Raw genomic sequence first — 23,028 nt, forward strand, 5'->3', positions numbered from 1 at the left:
TGAAATAGTGTTTCCTATAAAAAAACTTTATTTCCTCTAACAATAGAACTAAAGTTGTTTGTTAATGGGTCTTACTTTAACAAATCTTGTACCCGAACTTTGTTTAAAGTTGTGGTTGTTTAAAATTGGTTCAATTTCGAGATTATAAATCATTGTTTAGAACTAATCAACATGTTTTTATATCATTTATTTTTGACACTTTTGGTTTCCTAGTACTAGAAACATTTGATCTTTTACATAAAGTCCAAAGGCTTTGAATAGCAATATTGTATCTTCTAGGTTTATGAATATAATTTTTAAGAGGGTTGATTTTGTCATCCAAAAAGGAGTTGCGGCGCAGTTTGTTTCTTGTTAGCCTTCTATTTATGTTTAAACTTTATTTTTATCAATATTGAAATTCATTTTTTAAAAATTGACTCAATTACACTTGTTATTATATTTTAGTATTTGAGTACTTGTGGTTTATATTACAATTCGGTTATCTTGACTCTTGAGCATAAATTCTAATAAACATACTCTTTTAAAAAAAAATGTTTTAAAAATTATTTTCACAACACGATAACTTGAGCATCATATTCAAGGATTTGGATTCTCTGCTGCCCAACAGAAGTTTTGTTTGGTTTTTATGTGTGTGATAAGAGAGAAATTAGAATTAAAATTAAAGTGAAGAGAAGATAGAGATGAAAATGATGAAAGAGAAAGCCACATAAGAGAAGATGAGAGAGGGATGCATAGACTTTAGCTGCGCAACTGATCCATATACCATATCCAATCCATCTTCTAGATGCTATACTAACTATACTAACTCAATCAACCCTCTCAATTCAACTTAGATGGCAGTGAAAAAACGACTTGAAATTACTTACTAAAATACTTATTCATATTTCAAGGTTAATTCTCAAACCTCAATATATAATTACAATCCATGTAACACATGAATTATAGGTACTCAACAAAGCAATGAATGACAAGAGGAAGTAAGTCCTCATATACAACCTTAACAATAAAAGAGAAACATGTGATTACCAAACTTGTCATGAAAAAGGTAAGGTTCTTCATAAATACATGTCATGTTTAAGAATTTAATTATTAAAGATTTATGTGAGAAATCAAACAGAGAAAAAAAAATCACAAAATAAATGTTCATTTAGGGAACACAAACCAACCTTACCTCAAATTTTGAGAAAATAAAAAACATAAGAAATTAATAAAACTTCAATCAAGGGTTCAAAATTTATAATGATTCTCTCGGAGTCGCCAACCGCAACTACGATATGATTGATGATTTTAGCAATAGAAGTAGAAACAAAGAGGCAGAAATCAAACGTACTAAAGAAAACCTATGTGAGGAACAAAGATGAAACACAAACCATGAAAGTTGGAAAATTAGAGGCTAGTGATTGCAACATTTCCCCAACGGGTGCAAATGCTTCATTAAATTTTTGACAAATTGACATTTCGAAAAAAGATTGTAGACAAACTTAATTAAAACATATTGTTGTTTAGTTTTTGAACAGCTCATCAATTCATTTACATAGGGCCCTCAATTAAATCATTGACCTAAAAAAAGGGACTTGTGTCAACCTTTTTTATGTCAGCCCTGATTTAAAATGACTCATAACCACCCAACTAAAAGGGAAGTTCTAGGTCCACACTTTGGGACCCTTACATTATTACATGGGATTTTGATATTTGTGTGTGTAATTAACAATTATTGGTTTCTATTATACATAATGAAGTATATAAGCATGTGTTTCACGGATTGTTGAGTTGTTGTCATGTCATATCAAGTGACTCTAGTTGGACAATATTTGGAAAATTTTGAAGGTAGCTCCATGACAATCATCAATATTTGTCCTTATTGAAACACAAAAGTGTAAATATAAAACGAGCTTTAAAGTTCACATCAAGTTAGTAAATATCATTAACAATGTCTTTAACTACTTTTTATAAATTATTTGGATTAGTATGACCCGAGTATACAGGTGAAAAAAAGACATGTATGTATTCGTATAATTTGTCTATAGTAAAAATTTCTTAAAAAATGAGATCGTTCGAGCCTATTGAAGTTGTGGTCTAAAATAATAATATGTCTCCTGATATGTGAGATAGACAAGCAGTCTTTACACACGCTAAAAGTTAAAATTGACATAACAACGAACGCGACGATGACATATTGAATGGTGCAAATATAAAACCTTGGTAGAATGGATAAAATTGCAAACAAAAATAGACATGTCAGACGAGCCAACCCCATTTTACCATCACATAAATTTAAGTTATGAAAATCGATTTCTATTATAAAAAATGCAATCAAGTAAATCTCAAGTTATGAAAATCGATTCCTATTAATAAAAAAATGTATTTGAATTTATCTAGGTAATAAAAAAATGCATTTGAATTTTATCTAGGTAAAAGACATTGTGACCAAAATCATAGAATTATTCCCACATAACATGGGAACAAACCTCACCCCATAGATCTAGGTCCTCGGAATTTAAATATTTGGGACCACACTGTCACCTTCACCTTCTCTCAATTATTTTTCTAACTTTATCCAAATTCTCTATACCAAGATAACCCGTGACCTTGCCGTACCCTAAAGAAAAATAATCACATTCTCCAAAATATCTCACTAGATTTTTACACTATTGTATATGATCCACAACTATTTGAAATAAAATAAAATAAACCAGAAGAATAAAAAATTGGATTTTGCACAACAAATTAGGGAATAAAATAATTCACATAATAAATATCATGGCAAAATAAACAAATATATTACAATATCATGTGAGATACATGAGAACATGTTCACACAATTCTTCCCATTCCATTTCATACCCATCCCTTAGAAACTAATTAAAATTTCGACCGCATAATGTCTAATTCTTGTCAATAATTTCTAAACATCATTATGCACCATTTCATCAATCATAATAATGGAACTCTCCATTTCTTTCTAATGGTGATGACGGACACATTCGGCGGGGATGACAGGAAACCTAGCGGAATCAGCACAATAATCATAAACCATATGATTAGCTCTAACCCAAATGAGTTGATGACTTTGATGCAAAGTGAGTTCACTCAACATAGGTTCATCCCACCAATATTTCTTATCTTCACTACTACTACATTTCTTAGCATTATCCATCGATGTAACCGGAGTTGGACATTCACAAGCATTGATTTCGAAATCTTTGTAAGTAGCAACAAAAGGTGCATGAGACCAATCTGTCTTCACACGACCACCTTGTGTGGCCCAATCATCAGCATTCCAGATTGAACTGTAAACTCCCATTGCTTGGTCTTTTGGGAAAGGGATTCCTTTGTGTTCCAAATTTGTGTGTACTCTAATTGGTGTCTCATCCACTAGAAACCTATTACATAATCACAAACAAAACAAAACATTAGAATAATGATTAATGTTAATTAGAGATTAATTAAATAATATAGATAATTATTATTATTATTATTATTATTATTATTATTATTATGTAGGTGCTTACACTACTTGACGTTGGTTCCAAAAGATTGAGTAGGTGTGAAAATCCTTAGAAGGATCAAACCATAGGTTAAGTCTTTGTTCTCTATTACCAACACCATTGACATACACATTTGTTTGAACTGAGTAAGGTTCACCAGTGGTGTTACCCAAAAACTCAAAATCAAATTCATTATGAGTTGGGCCTTCTGATGACATCTACATCAAAGAAAGAAAAAAAATCAAAATTTAGAGTTAGATGCATTCAATTATTATTATGAATTATTTAATTGTGTACGGGTAAAGTCACAATCATTCATAAAGGGACATAAAGTGTGAAATAAATTCCACAACATATAATTAGGTTTATTAATAATAAAATAAAGCTACTACCACATGTTTGTAATAAAGAAGAAAAAAAAAACACATAGACATAGATCAATAATTAGTGGTGTAATAAAATAATAATAACCCTAATAAACTACAAACAAACAAAAACACAGTTAAACTACAGACATTTCAATATGAAAAAAAATTAATTAAAGTAATTTTTTTTACTTACATAGAAAGCAGTAACAGTTCCAGCAGAGTCACCTTCCACAAGCTTAAGCTGAACAGTCACTTTTCCAAACATATATTTGCTTTTAGATCCAAATCCAGCACCTGCAATATTTTCATAAATTATTTTAATTTCTATTAGTAACATTTTTTACAATAATGTAAACCATAATAATTTTCATTAAAACACCTATTAACAATCATAGATCTAACCCTAAACAACACCATTAACATTAACCAACATTCTATTTTAGGAAAAACACTTAAAATAGAAATGCTCTCCATTAATTAATTAATTAATCGATTAATTACCGGAATAATTATCTAGTTTCAGTTTGAGTAAATCTCCTTCATGAACAAAATGGTCCATAGCCCAACCAGGTTGAAAAAGCTCCTCAAATTTCGAAGAAGCAACCAACGCAACAAACAAAAAACACATAGAAATCCCTAAGAGACAAGACATTTTTGTCATGTTGAAAAACACAGAGACAAAAATAAGATGAAGAAGAACAAAGAGAGAAATAGAAGAAGAGTGAGTGAAGTGAAGTGAAGCTTCTACTCTGAAATTTGTGTGAGGGCTCACAACATGGGTGTGATAGTATTTATAACCAACCTCAATTATTTTATTTTTTATTTTTTAATATTTTTTTAATTTTTCATTTTTTCCACGTAATGAAAGTGTGTGTGCCATATCACGTGCCACGTCGAGATTTTAAATTCCCAAGAAATGGACAAAATAATTTATTATTTATTTTTGTGTGAGTAATTAAAAAATGTAGCCGTTGCTGTGGCGAGTGATAGCTGGCGAAAGCTGTTTAAAGAGGAGTGGGTTCTGAAAAGAATGATGGCAGATTTTGGCCAATGGAGATATGACACGTGGCGGTTTACAGCTGTGGATTTATTGTACAGTTGTCATTTGCTGTATGAGCACTTAAAAATCTACTGCTTTTCAGAGCAAGTGTTGGGTTTTAAATCTATGCGGAGAATAGCTTTTTCTATAAAATTGAATTGTTTACTTTTTATGTAAGATTCTTATTCTCAAATTCTTGTTCTTTTGAATTGTTTAATCTTTGATTAATTAGAGAATCAATCATATACTCTATTTTTGGTGGATGGATAATTCAATTGAAATGTAATAATTGGGTTAAATAAATGTATTTTGTTGATATAAATTTGATTTGAATTATGTTTGTCTGCAATCATACAACCTGCATTGTTAATCGTCAGATCAAATTCGAACGAATCTGATTTAAAAAAGTATTTTTTTAATTATTATATATAATTTAAATTTTTTATTTTATATTGTCTGATCAAAGTTGAATGGGTTTAAATATAATGAAAAATACAATTATAAAATTGTAAAAAAAAATTTTGTTCAATTTCTGTAAGCAACGTGTATTTATATTTTCAGTATTAGTATAATTAATTTAAAAGTTCACTTTGAAAAAAATATATAATTATTTTGTGCAAGTTCTATTTAAAACTAAATTTTTTATAAGAAAGAAAAAATAATACAATATAAATTAAAATAGGTATAAGGTATGTTAAAATATTTAAAAAATGCACACCAACCTACCAAAACTATTGGAAATTTATTTGTTTTTTTCATTTCCATGCTATAAAACGTGATATAGTATTAAATTTTGTTGTTGTTGTTGGAGAAATTTAAATGTAATATGTGGGATCCAAAATTTATGATATTTATTGTTGCTTTACCCAAATTCATTGATGAATGTTTATGATTTCATTTGAAGTGGGTTTCTGTTTATCCACTTTGTGTCCAGCTTTTGCTTTCGCCGACCTCACTTCCAGCTGGACAGTACATATCATACTTATGCTACCTGCTGCATTGCGAAAGAAACATGATTTTTAGATTTAATCATCATGAAAATTTAATCATCACCGATTTTGTACTATTTTTTATGGTTAAGAATATAAATACAAATACAATAATCCCTTCATATTTAAATATAAAAAGAAGTCATTATATATTTGAGTATATTATGAGAACAAAGCTACCTACCTGCTTAAGATTACATAGTGAGAGTCATAATGATATGATAAATCAAATATTTCAACTATAAATATAAAACAACAATTAAAAGAGATATGCCCCTCCTTGATTAACATTATAAGCAAATAAGTTATCAATGTATTGAGCTACAACCTACAATATAAGAAAATGAAAATTGATTTTTAATTGTGCTTATAATTTTGCCAAATTACAAATTTAAAGAGAATTGGTGTCTAAGCTAACAATTCTTGACCAAATGTTAGATTTGGTTACAACTCAAATACAATTTACTTCAAATATGCATTGTAACAATTTTAATATTATTTCTTTTAGTAACTAATGGTTGGATGTCAAACAAAATTCAAAAAACAATGTTATCTTTCTCAGAAATATGTCTTTTCTCTACTTCACTTTGCAAAAAAGCTTGTTACGGATATCAAATCCACACGCAAAGCCTCTATGTTCTCACTCTTCTCTTCAAACTACATTTTGCATCTATATATTCTCTTTCTTCACTTTTTCAACCTTCTGAATCCGCATGTGCAACTTCATTTCTCTGAAAATCTGAACACTGATTCCAGTTGAACATGGCAAGACCATTTGAAGAAGTGAACAACATCAATGACACCAAAGAATTATGGAAGATTGCAATGAGAGTACATCACAAGTGGACTGTTGTCTCAAGGAGTAAGGAACATTTTGAGATGATTTTGATTGGAAAAAAAAATAAGTATTTATGTAAAAATATGAACTTCTGTTTAGGTTTATACTTTTTTCAGTTTTTAGAGTTTACATATTTTGGTTACAATGACTACGATGGTTGTGTTGTATATTTAGGGTTAGGAATTCTAATGTCATGCTTTAATATTTGGGAGAAAATAAATTATTTTAATTTAAGGTGTTTTGGGTATTATTTTTTGGGTATTGGTTGGTTCATGTTTAGAGTTAGTTATTTAGGTTAAGTTTATGGTTTTTTTTTGGTTTCACGTTTAGAGTTTTTAGCTTTTTGATATCCTAGTTTCAGTTAATGCTTTTTTATTTTGTGGAATTCGATGAAGAATGGTTGAAGGTGTTCAATATTTCATGGATTTCCATGAAGAATCGTTGAAGGTGTTCAAGGGTCTTTCAATGCTTGTGATGTTTCTTTCTTCAGTAAACCTTTAATGTTTTTGTTTTTGGTTTTTTAGTTTTTGGTTGATCTTTGGGACAGTTGCTAATATACTCTTAATTGGTTGACCTTTAGATGCAGTAATGTGATGTTGTGTTTGTGAAATCTGATAATGATTATCTTCGTACCATTTTTATTTTAGTTTTACGAATCCTTATTAACATAAGAAAAATTATAACAAAAATTTTCATATATGTAGCAATGGAGAAATCTGCAACTTCTGGAATGATGGATATCCAAAATGAAATACAAAATTGTACTAAAGAAATAAATGATGTTTCTGAGGTAAATTCTCTCCTACATTTTATATACTGGTTTCTCAAACTCTACAATTTATACACCTCATTCTTCCCTTAAATTAATCGGAAGCTCATTAAAAATCAAGTAACACGGCGATAAAAGATTAAAGAAGTTGAAGAGAGGTAACTGTATTACCCTTTAAGCTACCATTTGTTTGAAGTAAGGTCATATGTTTACATAACTCAGTAAGATGTTAGTGAAGTTTTTTTCTTTGATTACTACCGCATGTGTTCTCATTACATATTTAATTATTTGATCATTTAGAGGAGATGCATCATTAAAGTTGATGAATGAGAGGGTACTTAATTTGGAGGAACGTGTATTACAACTCCCTTCATCAATTCTCTATATAGAAGCACCAAGAAGAAATGTTACTTGCTTTGAATTAGGAAAAAGAAGACATGTCAAAAGTGAATGTCATACACTTCAACGAAAGAATAAATTTAACAAAAATGAGGATAAAAGGCCAAAGAAAATAAATGTAGCATGGGATGACAATGAAATATGTTTATCGTCAGATAAAGATCAAGCAAACAAGGCATTGATGGAATCACATCATTTAAGTGATGAAGAACATGAGGTTAGTGATTCCAAAATTGATGATAGACCTTTATATGATAAATTACAAAATGCTTTTCATTAAATACATGAAAAATATTTGAAACTTTCTAGACAATGCTCAAAACAAAAGAAACCCGTTTTAAATATATTTGCCTTTTGAGCTTATATTGTTTTTCTCTTATAGGGCATAAATTATATAAAATCTTTTGTGACCTAGATCCATGGATTATTATGCCAACAGGTTGATTTCACCTTTGTCTCGGTCCAAGTAGGAATGTAGTAAAATATTAAGTTGATGATTGAGTGATCATACTCGGGGGTGAACCCCTTACTTATAGAACATATGTTCTCGTTTCCACTCTAGTTAGTTTTTATATTTATTTTGTTGGTCACATGGATTGTATTAGGATAAGTTTGGTGTGTTTGAATAACTAGATGTCGAGATAGGCATTAACATTTATTTGATTTTAATGTGCTCCATGATGCCCGAAATGGTGGAAGAACGCCAACGCTTCTAGAACACCACAAGAACAATTAACTCAAATTTCTACCAATTAAGAACCTAAAAAACAACACCTACCTTACGAATACCGCAGATATAGCTCAGGGAGTAAATTCAAAACACAACCACTCTAAAACACTCCTGTAACAAGGAGATCCACTCACGCCAAGTTCCCCACTACGAACAATGCTCTAGAAAAACAACTTCAAACCTAAATAAGGATACACCACATACGCACACATCAAACTCTGCCTTCCCAAGAAATAATCCAAGTCGACACCACCTGTCTCCTCACCTAAAATGTGGAACCTTCACAACCATCAAACCAACAATTTTTTTTACAACACAATCACTTCTTTAGATTTATTATCCATTGATTAAGATCATAATATAAAATGGACATTTTAATCTTAATCCACTTCCAAGATTCTAAATGAATGTATTCAATATATAATTCTTCACGACCTTCAATGCATCTAATTTTTTTTCTCATTTTACCTCCTCAGTAGTGTCAAAATGCACGCAGAATAACGTTGAATCTCTACTTAAGGACCTTTCCACCTCTACTTAACCCTACAAAAGGAAATAAATTTTACATAGCCGAGTTGTAAGTTACATAGGAAAAATTCAGCCAATTCAGGATGTCGCTCCATACCAAAAACGCTATCGAACATTCAAAGAAAATGTGAGCATCACTTTCCTATTTTTTGCAACCAAATAGACATGAATTTTGAGATTCGTCCAAGATGACTTTCCTGATTAAATTGTCTTTATTTGAGATTTTATTTTTCCATAACCTCCAAACCAACATTGAAACCTTTAGAGGAACTAATTAACTCCAAACAGCCACAAAGTACTTAGCTTCCATGTTAGAATTACTCAAGCCATACATAACCATATGATAAGCCTCTTTAATCGAATAATCATTTTTGGACCATCTCCATTTGTCCTTCACATTGTCCCTTAAGATGATACATTACACCCTTTCTCTGATTCTCAATTCTAGCTTTTTGTTTTTATCATCCAAAATACTTAATCAAATAGCATTCCAAACCAACCCCTCACCCTCTCTTAATCGAATTTATCACTAACACTTTCTTATCTAGTGCCAATCTATACAAATCAGGATGTACATTCTTCAACCTTTTCCTATCATCCCATGGATCCTCCAAGAATAATAATTCAGCTCCATCTCATATTTCTCTAGATAGTTTTTCGTCAAACCATTGTGTCTTGAAAACCTTGCCCCCCTTTATCAATAAATTGGACAGATCTCCACCACAAAGAGCTAAATTTATCTACCCCTCATACTCCACTATTAAACCCCCGTACTTACACTCTAAGACCTAAACCCACAACCTAACTTTTTCGTAATGAACCTCTATTTCCACTTTCCTTACAAAGATAGATTAAAAGCTTTTAAAAAATTTTAACCTAACCCTGATTCTTCTCTATCAAGTCACACATACCTTTTCCTAATGAGCCCAATTAAATTTCCTTTTTTCCACTCCTCCACCCGGCTGAATTTTTCAAAAAAGAGATTCCAATTTAGAGACAATACTAGATGTAACCTGAAAGTAAGAAATAAAATAAACAGTTAAGGAGAACATGATAGATTTCAAGAGCTTAATACGATGAACAACTAATAGGTCACTAGTGTTTCAAGTAGACAACCTACTTCTTACTGTGTCAACCACCAATTTCCAAGTTCCCTCCCTCTGATGATTACCTACCACAAATAGCTCCAAATATTTAAATGTGACTTCTCTCACCTTGCACTTAATAACCACTACGCCCTCATCCCACCATGAATGTTGGGTATTAACACCTATTAATGTACTCTTATGAAAAATCACTTTCATCCCAAAAACCAATTCAAAGTGTTGAAGAACTGCATTGATCTCCTAAATGTTATTCCTACTTCTCTTACCCACTATAATAGTATCACTCGAGTATTGAATATGCGAGACATTCACCTCGTCATTCATAAATTGATAACCATCAAAGAGGTTAATTTAAAAACGTTTGACCATCCTTAGATTGAGACATTTTGCTGTTATAAAAAATAAGAAAGGGGACAATGAATGAAAAGGTTTCAACACCCAATTCTAAGATCTTGCACGCATCTAAATAAGATAATGATTGGATCGTTACTTACATTATAGAGAACACTTTGACCAATGAGACAACCATCTTTCTGATATAAAAAACCTAACAATACGACTTATAGTTGAACTGTCTAGTTTTGACTAGGTGAAACACCTACCACTTATAGGTAGATCCAATAATTCTACATCAGAAACTTAACAAAATCTTCCATCTCATATCTTCTAGTGAACGTTCAAACACCTTTCCTTTCCGACTACACTCTAATTATATTAAAAATCATCCATCACACACAAGCTTATCTTTGGTTTTGATTTTATGAACTCACTTAATTTTCTCCACAACCTTTTTTTGCCACGTTGTCATACGAGGCATACATGTCCACAATGGACACATATACCCCCTTGTAACCTGAACAACCTTCCACAACTATGAAGTAGTCGCCTAAGATTTCCACTTTTTTGAGAATTTTTTTTGAATTCTACATCAATAGCAAACCCCCTAATCTCCCTTCGTTGTCTTTATAAACATAATCACATTCTTTTAACCCTCACATATTTTCATATATCCTACCTTCAAAGTGTTCCATTTTAGTTTCTTGAATACTGATCAAATGGGGATTGTTTTCCTTAATCACCTTAAACACCCCTTTCTTTTTTACTTCCTCTTATAAACCTCTTATATTATAGCTTAAAAATTCATGGGTTTACAGGTACTCCTAGATATCTTTTTATCTCTCTATCACACCTTTACCTAATGAGGTTACTTCCTTATGTAGCCTTCACCAAGTCATTTTGATCTTACTCCTCATGAGCAAACAATTTTTCATAATTTTTCCTTCATCTCTTAAATGAAATATCTAAATATCGTGTCCAAATTTCCACACCCCTTGAAAAGTTTCTTTGGCCTCTTCGTGAACTAAGGCCCACGACTTTAATCCATCACTCTTCTTAAGATTAAGTTGAGATGAAGAAAGTAATGCCTCATTTCTGTTTGACTGATGCTTTCTCTACAATCCTACCCCAAGTTTTTCTCTTTCCATTAAAGATTAATTTTCTTCTTTTCCCCCTCTCTTTGAATTCCAAACCTACTGATGTCTGAGATGCCAAATTCTCAATTTCATTTATTGCGGCCTAACTTCCCATTTTAACGATGCTACATGATGCTTTTGCACAATGCTACCTCGTTGAATAAGGCGTCTTATACTTGTACTTATGGGTTCACTGTTTCCATATGTTGGTCCACATCACAACCTGTGATGGCTTAAATCGATCATGTATCAACCTACTTATTTACCCTTTCTAATTGGGCCTTTTATACACTATCAGCATTTTTGCCCTAATATGTTTTTCTATTTGGCTAGTTCCATTAGGGCCGATAATTGAAGTTAAGGCCCAACAATAGTGAACCTAGTTTCCATAATAGGTGTTGTCTCTCCATCATCATCTAACCATTAGATGATTACATGTCGTATTATTTCCTTGTATCTCAAACTGTGATGCAGTCCATGTATTGGAAATGTTCTAACCTTTATCTTCTAAATTCGGCTCATCAATAGGCATAATTTCTTAGTAATTATTTTCCAACTTTTCCAATTCCATTGCTTCTTTCTCTTCTAGATCTCACATGAATGTTTAGTTATCACCATTCTTTGATTCAGAAACTTCTACCTTCTAACTCCTTTTAATTTTTTGATTTTGATGTTGAAATTCAATTGGACATGTGAAGGCCTCTTCCTCCATATTAATGTTTAAAACATGACCTTTAATCATGACTTGGACTATCTTACTGATATTTTCCATAGACGTTGTTTTCACTAAGAATCGAGCAATATCTTGTCTTTTCCTTTTCTCAGCGACACTGTCCACAAATATCAAGTTCCAATTAATGGTGCACAACTTTTCAAAGAGCTTTGGGTACCCACGTAAATCTACAGTTTGTCACACCTCCGAATACCACTAATCTAAACTGACAAACTAATGTTGAAAGAATTCTTTTGCTTCCTACACCAAGGTGTGAAAGCTTCTTCCTCTTGAACTTTTATGAAATTTTGTTTCCCCTAATGGTAGCTGTTATACCCTAAATTTTACCCCCAACGTCACTAGTTAAATTGAAACCAAGAGCATTTAATTTCATTTTGTTTTGTTAGGAATGGTTTCTTTGCATTTTGATCTAGATTTTTCAATCATAACATTCATTAGGGTTTTGATGGAGAGTCAGAAATCATGGCACTTCATTTGACTTTCTGGCATGCAAAAATGTCATCCTTGGAGGTAGATGCAACATTTTCCTTTGCAAATGTCATGACAATGTCAAGGACACGCGTTCCTTCAAATAATTTGGGATGGAAAGATAGGGGAGACTCCCTTTTGCATACATTATCTGACTCAGTTATGATTCTAGGATGTTGGCTAGGAATAATTCCACATATCAAGGTGGGGAAAACAATTGGCATTTTTACGGAATAGAAGATATCTTGCTTCATAATTTGATCAAAGATATAGGTTCCAAAATCATAACTTGTTTTGTTTTTAACAATGTAGATGAAATTTCCTAGACCAATTGCAATGGAGGGAGTATGATTAGTGGTCACCCAGTTGGCAGCTCCAATTTTTTGAAGGATGGCATACTTCACACTCACATAGCTAGCAGACAATTTATCTTTTCGAGGCCACTCCTTAACCTGGTTTCCAGCGATCTTTCTACAAATGGTGTTATCAGACACCTCAACCTTAAGTTGTTCTTCCTCACTTCTCCCTAGAAACATGTTTATCACAACTAGAGATATTTCGACACACTTGCCTCTTACAAAGACTTTCCTATACTCCTAGCTTTCCTTATTACTACACTCTTAAGTTATGTTAACAACAAATTATTTTACCAATTTTTCATAGCACTGACCAAGCTTGGTCATAATCTTAATTAGTCCAACATTATTAATGTGATCAATTACTTCCTTGCATTCTAAGGCATCTTTCTCCAATTCCCGCTCCAAAGAAATACGATTATGGTGGATGTACTTCCACTTTTTAGCATTTTCAAGAAGATGAAAGGACATATTATCTAGAGGAATATCTGGAATATTTTCAAGACTCTTCTTTGTCACAAACTTACCTTGGATGTTTTGTAGGATGTCTTTAACATTAGTATCAACATCAAACTCAGAATTACTAGAAGCATCATTCTTTCTTTTCAGGTCTTTCTTCTTTGAGCTAGGGAGCAGAACCTTGCTCCAACCCTTGGTTGGTCCCATAATAGTGTTTGTCTTGAATAACTTTGAGATAGTATTTTCAGTAGTTTTAGTCTTTCTCTTTTTCAATATCTTAACTAGACCAGGAGCTAGTTTTTCAACAATGGGTTTATCATCTGAACCACACTCTTCATTGTTGACAATGTTTTGATCAACATCTTCCTTCTCACATGTTTTTGCATTTGCTTCATGCCAAAATTCAAAAATGTTCACTTCTGTATATTTCTCAGATGTCAAAAAATCTGATGCATCATTAGCAGTAGCTTTACCCATTGCAATGTCTGAGACCAATTTACGAATGCTTTTGTCTATGGAAATTTCCTTCTGGCTAGACTCCTTAGCACTTTTCACAAGGTCATCCTGTTTAAGATTGCCCTTACGGGATGTCTCAATATTTTTCGCAGTGTTAGGGTTTTCATTCTTTTGGTATTCGTTTCAATATCCATGGCTTCAGACGTATCATATATAGATGGCTCTTTGATCCAATCAGATGGGTTTGAAGATGTACTTACTTGAGAGTGTTTCTTCCTTCCAAATAGAGTTCTTTGTTCTACTTCTTTTTGGAGTATTACCAGGGATGATAGTAAGAGGAACAACATTTGTTATGACATTTGATAAATCTTCTGAGTCCCTTGCAGAATGAAGAGCAGAGGAGGAAGTATCTTAAAAGTTACTGTTTGCCATACTCGTTTCGTGATTAGAGATAGAGAGATTGAGGGTTATTTCTTCAGAGTGAGTGGAGATATATTTGGGCTGGGAATTGAATAGATGAGAATTTTGAATAATACAGTGGGTAGGTTCCAAGTGGCGTGTAAACTTGGAAATGTCAATCCTCTATAATGATGTTTTCAATTTTCCGTCCACCAATAAGTATGGAGAGAAAAAATATTCCTTGCATGTCTCCACCTTATTAGTTGCCATATTTGAAAAAAATAGTCTTCACCTATTCGTTTCTCAAGTTGATTTACCACCATATCTTTGATAAAAAATTTGGCAAGATATTTCCATGTGATGGCAGCTTGAGTAGACACAGCTTCTTCCCTTGTCAGACAGTTGATGAGATAATAGGGACTACAAATTTGCTTCGTAATGTCTTGTGGAGTAGGAAGTTTCATATTGTCAATGCATATCCAAGTGATCACATCCTAATGACATGACATCCCTTTCTATATTGTAATTTTCATCAATTCTGACAATTTTCATATATTATGACCATTCATTGCCACAATATACATCCTTATTTGTTGAATTTATGTAGTTGATATGAGCATTAAGACAAGTGTTCTCAGTTTTAGAGTTCAAATTTTTACTCATTTTCTTTGCTTGTTTAGGATATCCATACAACTTGTAGCAGAAGGGTCTTATGTGACCAAATTTTCTACAATGGTGACATTTCAGAGCCTGATGTTTAGGTCTGATCCAAGATCCCTGATGATTTCTAGGATGTTCCTTTTTTATAGACATCATTTTGATAGACTTGGTCATGTTTTCAAGCTTAGATGTTAGTAGCAAAACTTCTTTCTGAAGGTCAGATACTTTGGTAAGAAGTTCCTTCTTTTCATCCAATACTTTTGTAGTTTTGCATCTTCCTAAAAAGGCATTGACATACTTGGTAGATTCATTCTCTAACTTCTCTTTTGACCAAGAGGCAGTCATACCTTTTTTTGTTTTTTCTTAACGTAAGTTGGACATTCTATTCTAACATGTCCAAATCCTTTATATTCCTTACACTGAACCCCTTTAGTATTGTTCTCATTTTGAGACTCATACTTTTTACTGATGTCAGATGAGATATTCTCTACATCTGATTTTCCTTTCATATCCAATTTCTTTAATACCTTATTGAATTAATCTCCTAGTAGCACAATAATTTTAGACAGACCCTCATCAGTATCCAAATTAACTTGTCCTTTTTCATCTTTAGCATTGGACACAAAAGCTAAGCTCTTGTTATTTTTATCATACTTGTCACCATTAGCCAATTCAAAAATTTGAAGAGAGCTAACAAGTTCATCAACCCTCATAGTGTTGATGTCATGAGCTTCTTTAATGGTTGTCACTTTCATGTCAAATTTCCTAGGTAGAAACCTAAGAATTTTTTTACAAGTTTTTCTTCAGACATCTTTTCTCCCAAGGAACTAGATGCATTTGAAATTTCAAGAATCTTCATATGATATTGTTGGATAGTTTCATCATCATTCATCTTCAGATTTTCAAACTTGGAAGTGAGAAGTTGAAGTCTAGACATCTTCACTTTGGATGTGCCTTCATAAGTTGTTCTGAGGATTTCCTAAGTATCCTTGGTTATAGTACATGTGTTGATCAACCTGAAAACATTCTTATACTCCATTGAATAGAGCATTCACACCCTTAGAGTTTCCAAGAGCAGATTTATCATCCTCATTTAGACCAATCTTCTTCAGGTTTTAAGGACACATTCCCTTCTTTGTCTTTATCAACAAGATGCTCCCATCCTTTTAAAATAACCTTCCAAGCCTTCATGTCCATGGATTTCATAAAGGCGAACATTTCTCACTTTCCACCAGTCATAGTTTGAACCATCCAACAGAGGTGGTTTGTTGTTGTATCCTCCTTCTCTATCCATAGTACCAGAAAATATTCTCCCCGGAGCTCACCCAATAAACAGAACAAGGTGCCTGCTTTGATGCCAATTGAAATTCTGGCACTTACAAAGTAAATGTTAAGACTTATTTCCTACCACCACATAATGTCTAGACAGATGTTATAACATCTACTGGCTGACAACACAAATATCGAAACTGAAATAAACTTGTAGAAAGCTAAAGAACACAAGTAATTGTTAACCCAGATCAGTGCAAAAATACCTAATATGGGGCTACAAAACCAGGAAGGAAATCCACTATTAGTAGTACTAGTTCAAAGCCTAAACAGTCACAGTTTACAACTTCTCTCCTAATCAACACCCATTGCAACTTCTACCTAGAAATAAACATCTAGATATGAGAAATCCACATCTCACTCCCAATCACCGCGGTGATAAAAACAGTCACACACCCCGTGACTAGAGGAATCAAATAGAAATATTACACTTTCAAATAAAAAAATTAGTCAAGAACCTTAACTTAGAACAATACTTGAAATTGCTTAAAAGCTTTGATCAAGAACAATACTAAACTCTTTTGCTTAAAAGCTTCAAGAGTGAGAATACATGTCCACCTCAATGTATCAAAAGATACATGAGTGACACAAAGAACAAAACACACGAAAGACTTGAACTAACCTAAAAACCTAAACCCTTATTTCACCCACAATTTCCCTTTTGTGAATGCTTGCTATACTAGGTTTAGCAAGCCTCTATTTATAGACTCTTGCAGTATGGGCTTGGACTTCTGAATAGAATCTAATCTTCTCTGTTTTGAATCAGCTGCAAGATCTTTACATAAAATAGGATCAAATCAAATATAAGTTTCCTAAAAATGTCTCAATGATCCTTTTTCTGAAGCTCAATCAAATCCGCATTTGTCCTAAAAAATCCTTGATGGGCTGCACCTGTAATGAGTGTCAGAATCTTCCATAATATCATATTTTTCAATCAAATCTTCAACGAATAAAATCCAGTCTGAACTGTGTTAGCTGGAGATTTCGACAAGATGGTTATGTTCTTCGAAGTCATATGTCTCGAAGAAAGAATGACTTTAAAAAGTTATTTTTGAAGGTCTTTTATGTCACAATTATTTCCTAAGTTGAGATAAGGCATGGGCTGATTATCTTCGAAATCAAAGAAATAAAGGAATTAGAATATTCTGATACATTTTGAAAACTTGTAAAGACACATTGTTTCGCGTTGAAGAGTCTTGAGCGGGATTATTTGAATTTCAAAGCGACTCTTTTGAGTCAGAAGGACGTGTGGAAACTCCAGGGATTCGAAGCGCATGCAAACACACAATGTGGCATCTCATTAGAGTAAGACCGTTAGGGTCAAATTAGTATAAGTAGGGATCTTGGTGGTAGGATTCAAAGGTGTTCAATTTGTACAAAGTTACTCAAAAAAATACTCAAGTACCAAGCGAAAGAGAAAAAGTTTTCATTGAGAATGTACGTATGATACCAACATTGTCTTTATTTTCTTTTCATTTACCAATAAAGTTCCTTTATAGCATTCCTTTTCGAATTCATTTACATTTCAGTAGAAGTACTTGGATTCATTTTCTTGTCATGTATCTTCATTTCTTCTAAGATTTTTCATTCAAGTATTTCTTACTTTACAATATGCATTCGAAGTCATTATTACATATAGTCACAAGTCTTTATAAAAACACCCAAGACAGTTACCAAATAAAGCTATGGATTCAATCATTGATATGGAAAACTTTAGACACATGTCCTAGGATCAATCTAGTCGATCCTGTAAGTTACCAAATTATCAAGTTTGGAAGACTAGCGGTTGTTTGTCAGAAATCACTGGTAAACAAACTGTCAAGATGTTCTGGTATATCGTGTCACATTATCTGGAAGAACATCTGTAAAAATACATAACAACTGAACCTGTTATGACAGTTGGTCAAGATGTTTCATCATCTAACTTAACATTAGTTAAGAACCATGTTTTGGCAAAATTATGCTAATACCATGGAACTAACACCTCGCAAGAGACAAAAGGAATGATCAAATATCACCAAAAGGGAATAAACAAAAGGAGGGGACCACAACCATAACCAATTTACATAAGTTTACAATTCACGCACACTACAACAAACTTGCACAAACTTGCAATTCACAAACAAACAAACACATTTTTAACCGAATTTCACATTTTCAAATTGATCCTAAGCCTTAATTTCGCCATTCATTGAGGTGTGTTCCAATCTAACCATTCATTCTTCCTTTTACTCAACCAAATCCATATTGATCCCATCTAATCTACTCTCACCATTTCCCTCTTATTCCTAACAAACTCTACACACACATGGGCTGATTTTCACACTATAAAGAGTATTATATAATAATACACTATTCTATTAATTGCCTTTAGCAAAAAACCGACAATTACTCTGCGTAAATACTACCTAACCCTTTCAGTAAAGCTCATTCAATCCTAACTAATCAAAGTTTCTCATTGAAACTTTGAGCTAGAGAGATAAAACCCTACAACAAAAACGTTGAACTACAGCAGCAACAAACACACTGTAATTTTATCGCTTTCCTTTATCTTTTTTTATTGCCTCTGTGTGGTTGTTAATCAAGATTAGGATAGTTAAAATCAATTGCTTTCACAAAAAGAACAAAAATAAACTCGATCCATCGTCGAGCCACTTTCTTAACCCATAAGTCGATTACGTCCACATCGCCATTTACCTTTTCACATCCTTCTTAAACTCTTGTAAGTCGATCGCTTTGTGCATCGCCATCAACCTTATCCATTCACACATCTTTCATAATTATTACTTCGAACACTTGATCCAATGTCAAGTTGTTTCTTTGCAAAAATATTTTTCTAAACAAATAGCATTGAATGAACGAGCTGGATGAATATCCATCCTTTTCCTAAATTAATTAGATACAAGATGAATATTTTGGCCATTCAATTAATTAGAATCCGATTAAAACACTGTTAAATAAGCGAGTTAAGGTCAAACTTGATAAACAGTAAACGAGCGAGATGGATGAATATCCTACCTTTCTCTCGAGTATTTAAATACGAGATGAATATCTCAGTCATTTGATGCTCACCAACTGCTAAAGGGTTAAGGCTAAACTTGTCGAACTCTTTTTCAGTAAAAAGGATGAAACAGGCGAGTTGGATGAATATCCTACCTTTCTTCAAGTGCTTGAATACAAGATGAATATCTTGGTTATTTGACACTTGTATCCTATAAAAACAACTCAACCAATCAAACTTCTTTTTTGCCCTCTTGCGACTCCTCGAAAACCTTTTCATAAACGGATGTGTATTATCCATTTCGACGCAAAACGAATAAAACACTTTAGCCTCCACGAGAGAGCAACGAGTCAAGTTTCAAACGTTAGAAATGTCTAACACATCATTCTTCTAAAAATCAATCTACAAACATATGGTTTTCTACCACGAACTACGAAGCTCTAATTTCTGCATTGCACTAAGAGGATACGTAGGCACGAGGTTTCGAAACCTTGGCGAGCACGATAATAAAAAACCTAAAACCCATTTCTTTTCTCTTTTCTCGCACAATAAGTAGAAGATCGCAAATAATTCCCGCTAACTCTAGAATGCAAAACTAACTAAATGGGTACCGTTGAGTACAGCGTATGTGAGGAGTGTTAATACTTTTCCCTTGCATAACTGACTCCCGAACTTTAATTTGGTTGCGATGACCATCTTATCCTTACTTTCACGGGTTTTATCGATATTTTTCCTTTCCTTTTGGAATAAATAAAGATCGATGGAGACTCTTTTGTATTTCGAGCGTGCGATGCGCTCAGGTATTTTTTTCGCCGCGACAGTATATATCATTTCTAATGAGAGAATTCCCACATCTAAATTTTGTTGTTGTAACATTGAGACTTCATTAATATTATGAACTCTTCCCATGAACCCTTTTTTTCCCACTTGATATCCTTTTTGTTTGCAACATACCTTATCCATTTTTCTTCATCCATATCATTTTGCCTCTTATGTTGGTTCTCACCTCTCTGGTTGCCTTTCTTCAGCACCTATGCATAACATGTATTTGACGATCGTAACTTTCCTATAAGCTACTCATTCCTTGTTCTTCCACTAACGACTATACTTTCAAACTTATTCAGAACTCTTTTATTTCCCTCAATATGAATCCTTCAATAAAATCCATGCTTCCTTCCCCGTTCTTACGCATCTTTCTCCTAGATCGAATTTTGATACATTAACACACACATTGTTTGTGCCATACTACACATTTCTAAGTTGATTTTGTAACATCTCCTTTCAGCTATAATCCTTGCAAACCTTACGAAGCCAAATGGTTTTCCACCTTATTTTTCTTTATAGGTACGAATATATCCACCTGACCTCTGAGTCACAAGAATTTAGCTTCTACGTTTGCTGATCCGGTGTTCTCTAAAATATTTGTGAAGTAACACATAACAATATCCTCACATTTTAACTATCTTATCGCCAATTCGTCTATATCATTTCTTCCTCTTGTAGCTCACAAAGGTTCAGTCACACACTCTCTATTCTCCTTCTCATAATTTTTGCTTTGTACATTTTGCTTTCGTCACTTGCATAAACATTAAAATTGTTCATATTAAAGTGGGATCACAATTTAGGATTGAATACCAACAATCATTCATGATCATTCATAGGAGTTACTTTATGAAACATATTCTAAAAATAATAATGTTATAGAATTTAAAAAAAATTAAAAAGAACCACCGAATTTGTTACATTTAACCTTATCCATAAGCTATTTTTACAAATTATCATATTGACTTTAAAATTCAAAGTGGAACTTGTAACGTGTTTATTGGTAATTGGAATTGGAAATACTCTATGATCTGGCTTTTTTTTGGCCGTATTACTCAATAGTTGTACGGTCCATAGATTGGTCCCTCTTCACAAAAACAGTGCCACACAAAACCAGAAAGCATAATAATCACTTTACAAGTAACTATAATCTTGAAAAGTTAACGTTACTGTAATTTATTCATTTTTCACATGCATACAAAAAAACTACAATTTTTTTGAAAACTACAAACAAGAATATATTCCTCGCGTGCAACACTTGCCTCACCATTCAGAATGAGACGTGACGAAATATTTATTTAAATTGATAGTAATAATTTTATGGTTTTCATTTTCAATGCTGAACTGAACCCCATTGAATTGAATTGCATTGATGGTTTCTTGTAGTGTAGACATAGAGTGACCAGAAATGTGTAAGAAAATACTTAAATTATCACTGTTAAGTGATGTAATGCTACGTTGTGAAATGGAGGGCCTCTGCAACGATGCAATGGAATTTATGGGAGTTTAAAGCATATGGGCAAGCACTGAGCATGGTAGTTCTATGAGTAGAAGTAAGCTCCTTCTTTTGGTTTAAACTTTAATGTGTAGCAGCATGAGACTGTACATTTTAGGATGCTTTTATCTTATTTATTTTAGTGGGTTAGGATTGTCTTTGGTGAAAAGCAGAGATGGTTGGATAGCTAGATGAAATTGTGGGGTTGGAGTAATTTTTACTAAGGATTCAAATATTTTAAGAATATTTAAAATCTTGAACAAAATAAAATTAACGTAGAAACTTTAAAACCGCATAAAAATCACGACTGTTGTTAAAGATAACTAGATAATAACATTGTGAAAATTATTACAATATATAGGCTATTATAAAACTCCAATACATCTGCATTTTTCAAAACAAATATTTAACCACCATTCACAACACCCTAAAACAAGAGTATAAGAGAAAATATAAAAAATCAAATACAAGTTTAAAATGTTTTTGACTGGTACATCTTGTAAAAAAAAGTTGAATCATATATATAGCATTGGACTCTCACTTCCATCACAAAAACTAAGCGATGTGAGACTTTTTCAACATATATATTTTTAATCAACCCCAACAATCTCCACCTTGATTGAAAATAATATATTTCATTATCTTTATCAACAATCATACTCCACCATAAAGAATATAGTCACTTGAAACTACACAACTCTAAGAATTTTCACATTGTCTTCACCGACAATCATTGTTTTAAAAACTATCATACTCCACCTAAAGAAAAGTATACTTCACTTGAAGGTAAACTACTTCAAGAATTTTTCACATGTCGAAAATCAAGTTGAAACTTTATGGTGCAACTTCCATGTTGGTAGGAAACTCTTCAAACATCGACATAATCTCACAACACACTTTGTATCAATGCCCATGCGTTAATCCGGTAGCAATAACTCGTTCTTTTCCATGACAGTAGAAATGTCATGAGGAAATACTTCTAAAATTTTAAAAAAGATCATCCTCTCTCACAGGGAGAGAGACACTACTAGCAATTGACTCAGATCCCTTCTTTGACGCCGCCCCATCATGACACTTATACTTTATATGTCAAATCTTTTCACATTTCCAACATTTCACACTCG

The 23,028-nt window shown here is 32.6% G+C and overlaps 2 protein-coding genes across 2 annotated transcripts; both read right to left on the bottom strand.

Moving 5' to 3' along the window:
• Positions 1-2,761: 2,761 nt before the first annotated feature.
• On the bottom strand, positions 2,762-4,609 carry LOC131635814 (xyloglucan endotransglucosylase protein 6-like). The gene is made up of 4 exons (XM_058906458.1): positions 4,358-4,609; positions 4,050-4,150; positions 3,513-3,706; positions 2,762-3,383 (listed from the first exon to the last, which is right to left on the bottom strand). The coding sequence occupies exons 1-4, from the start codon at positions 4,515-4,517 to the stop codon at positions 2,963-2,965; spliced, it is 876 nt and encodes a 291-aa protein (XP_058762441.1). The 5' UTR covers positions 4,518-4,609; the 3' UTR covers positions 2,762-2,962.
• An 8,320-nt stretch (positions 4,610-12,929) lies between these two features.
• On the bottom strand, positions 12,930-16,012 carry LOC131635830 (uncharacterized). Its single transcript, XM_058906477.1, has 4 exons — positions 15,829-16,012; positions 15,605-15,759; positions 13,598-14,306; positions 12,930-13,453 (listed from the first exon to the last, which is right to left on the bottom strand). The coding sequence occupies exons 1-4, from the start codon at positions 16,010-16,012 to the stop codon at positions 12,930-12,932; spliced, it is 1,572 nt and encodes a 523-aa protein (XP_058762460.1).
• Positions 16,013-23,028: the final 7,016 nt, after the last annotated feature.

The sequence above is a fragment of the Vicia villosa genome, unplaced genomic scaffold (assembly GCF_029867415.1).
Source record: "Vicia villosa cultivar HV-30 ecotype Madison, WI unplaced genomic scaffold, Vvil1.0 ctg.001555F_1_1, whole genome shotgun sequence".
Taxonomy (NCBI): Eukaryota; Viridiplantae; Streptophyta; class Magnoliopsida; order Fabales; family Fabaceae; genus Vicia; species Vicia villosa.

Bases quoted from the DNA above. Each gene is read 5' to 3' on its own strand.
- LOC131635814 (XM_058906458.1), bottom strand. From the start codon at position 4,517: ATGACAAAAATGTCTTGTCTCTTAGGGATTTCTATGTGTTTTTTGTTT. The intron at 4,151-4,357 runs GTAATTAATCGA...AAAATATTGCAG, and splicing joins GAAACTAGATAATTATTCCG to GTGCTGGATTTGGATCTAAA. The intron at 3,707-4,049 runs GTAAGTAAAAAA...TCTTTGATGTAG, and splicing joins GAACTGTTACTGCTTTCTAT to ATGTCATCAGAAGGCCCAAC.
- LOC131635830 (XM_058906477.1), bottom strand. From the start codon at position 16,012: ATGAAAGTGACAACCATTAAAGAAGCTCATGACATCAACACTATGAGG. The intron at 14,307-15,604 runs GTATGACTGCCT...AATCTTAAACAG, and splicing joins TTAAGAAAAAACAAAAAAAG to GATGACCTTGTGAAAAGTGC. The intron at 13,454-13,597 runs GTCAGTGCTATG...ACATGTTTCTAG, and splicing joins TAAGATTATGACCAAGCTTG to GGAGAAGTGAGGAAGAACAA.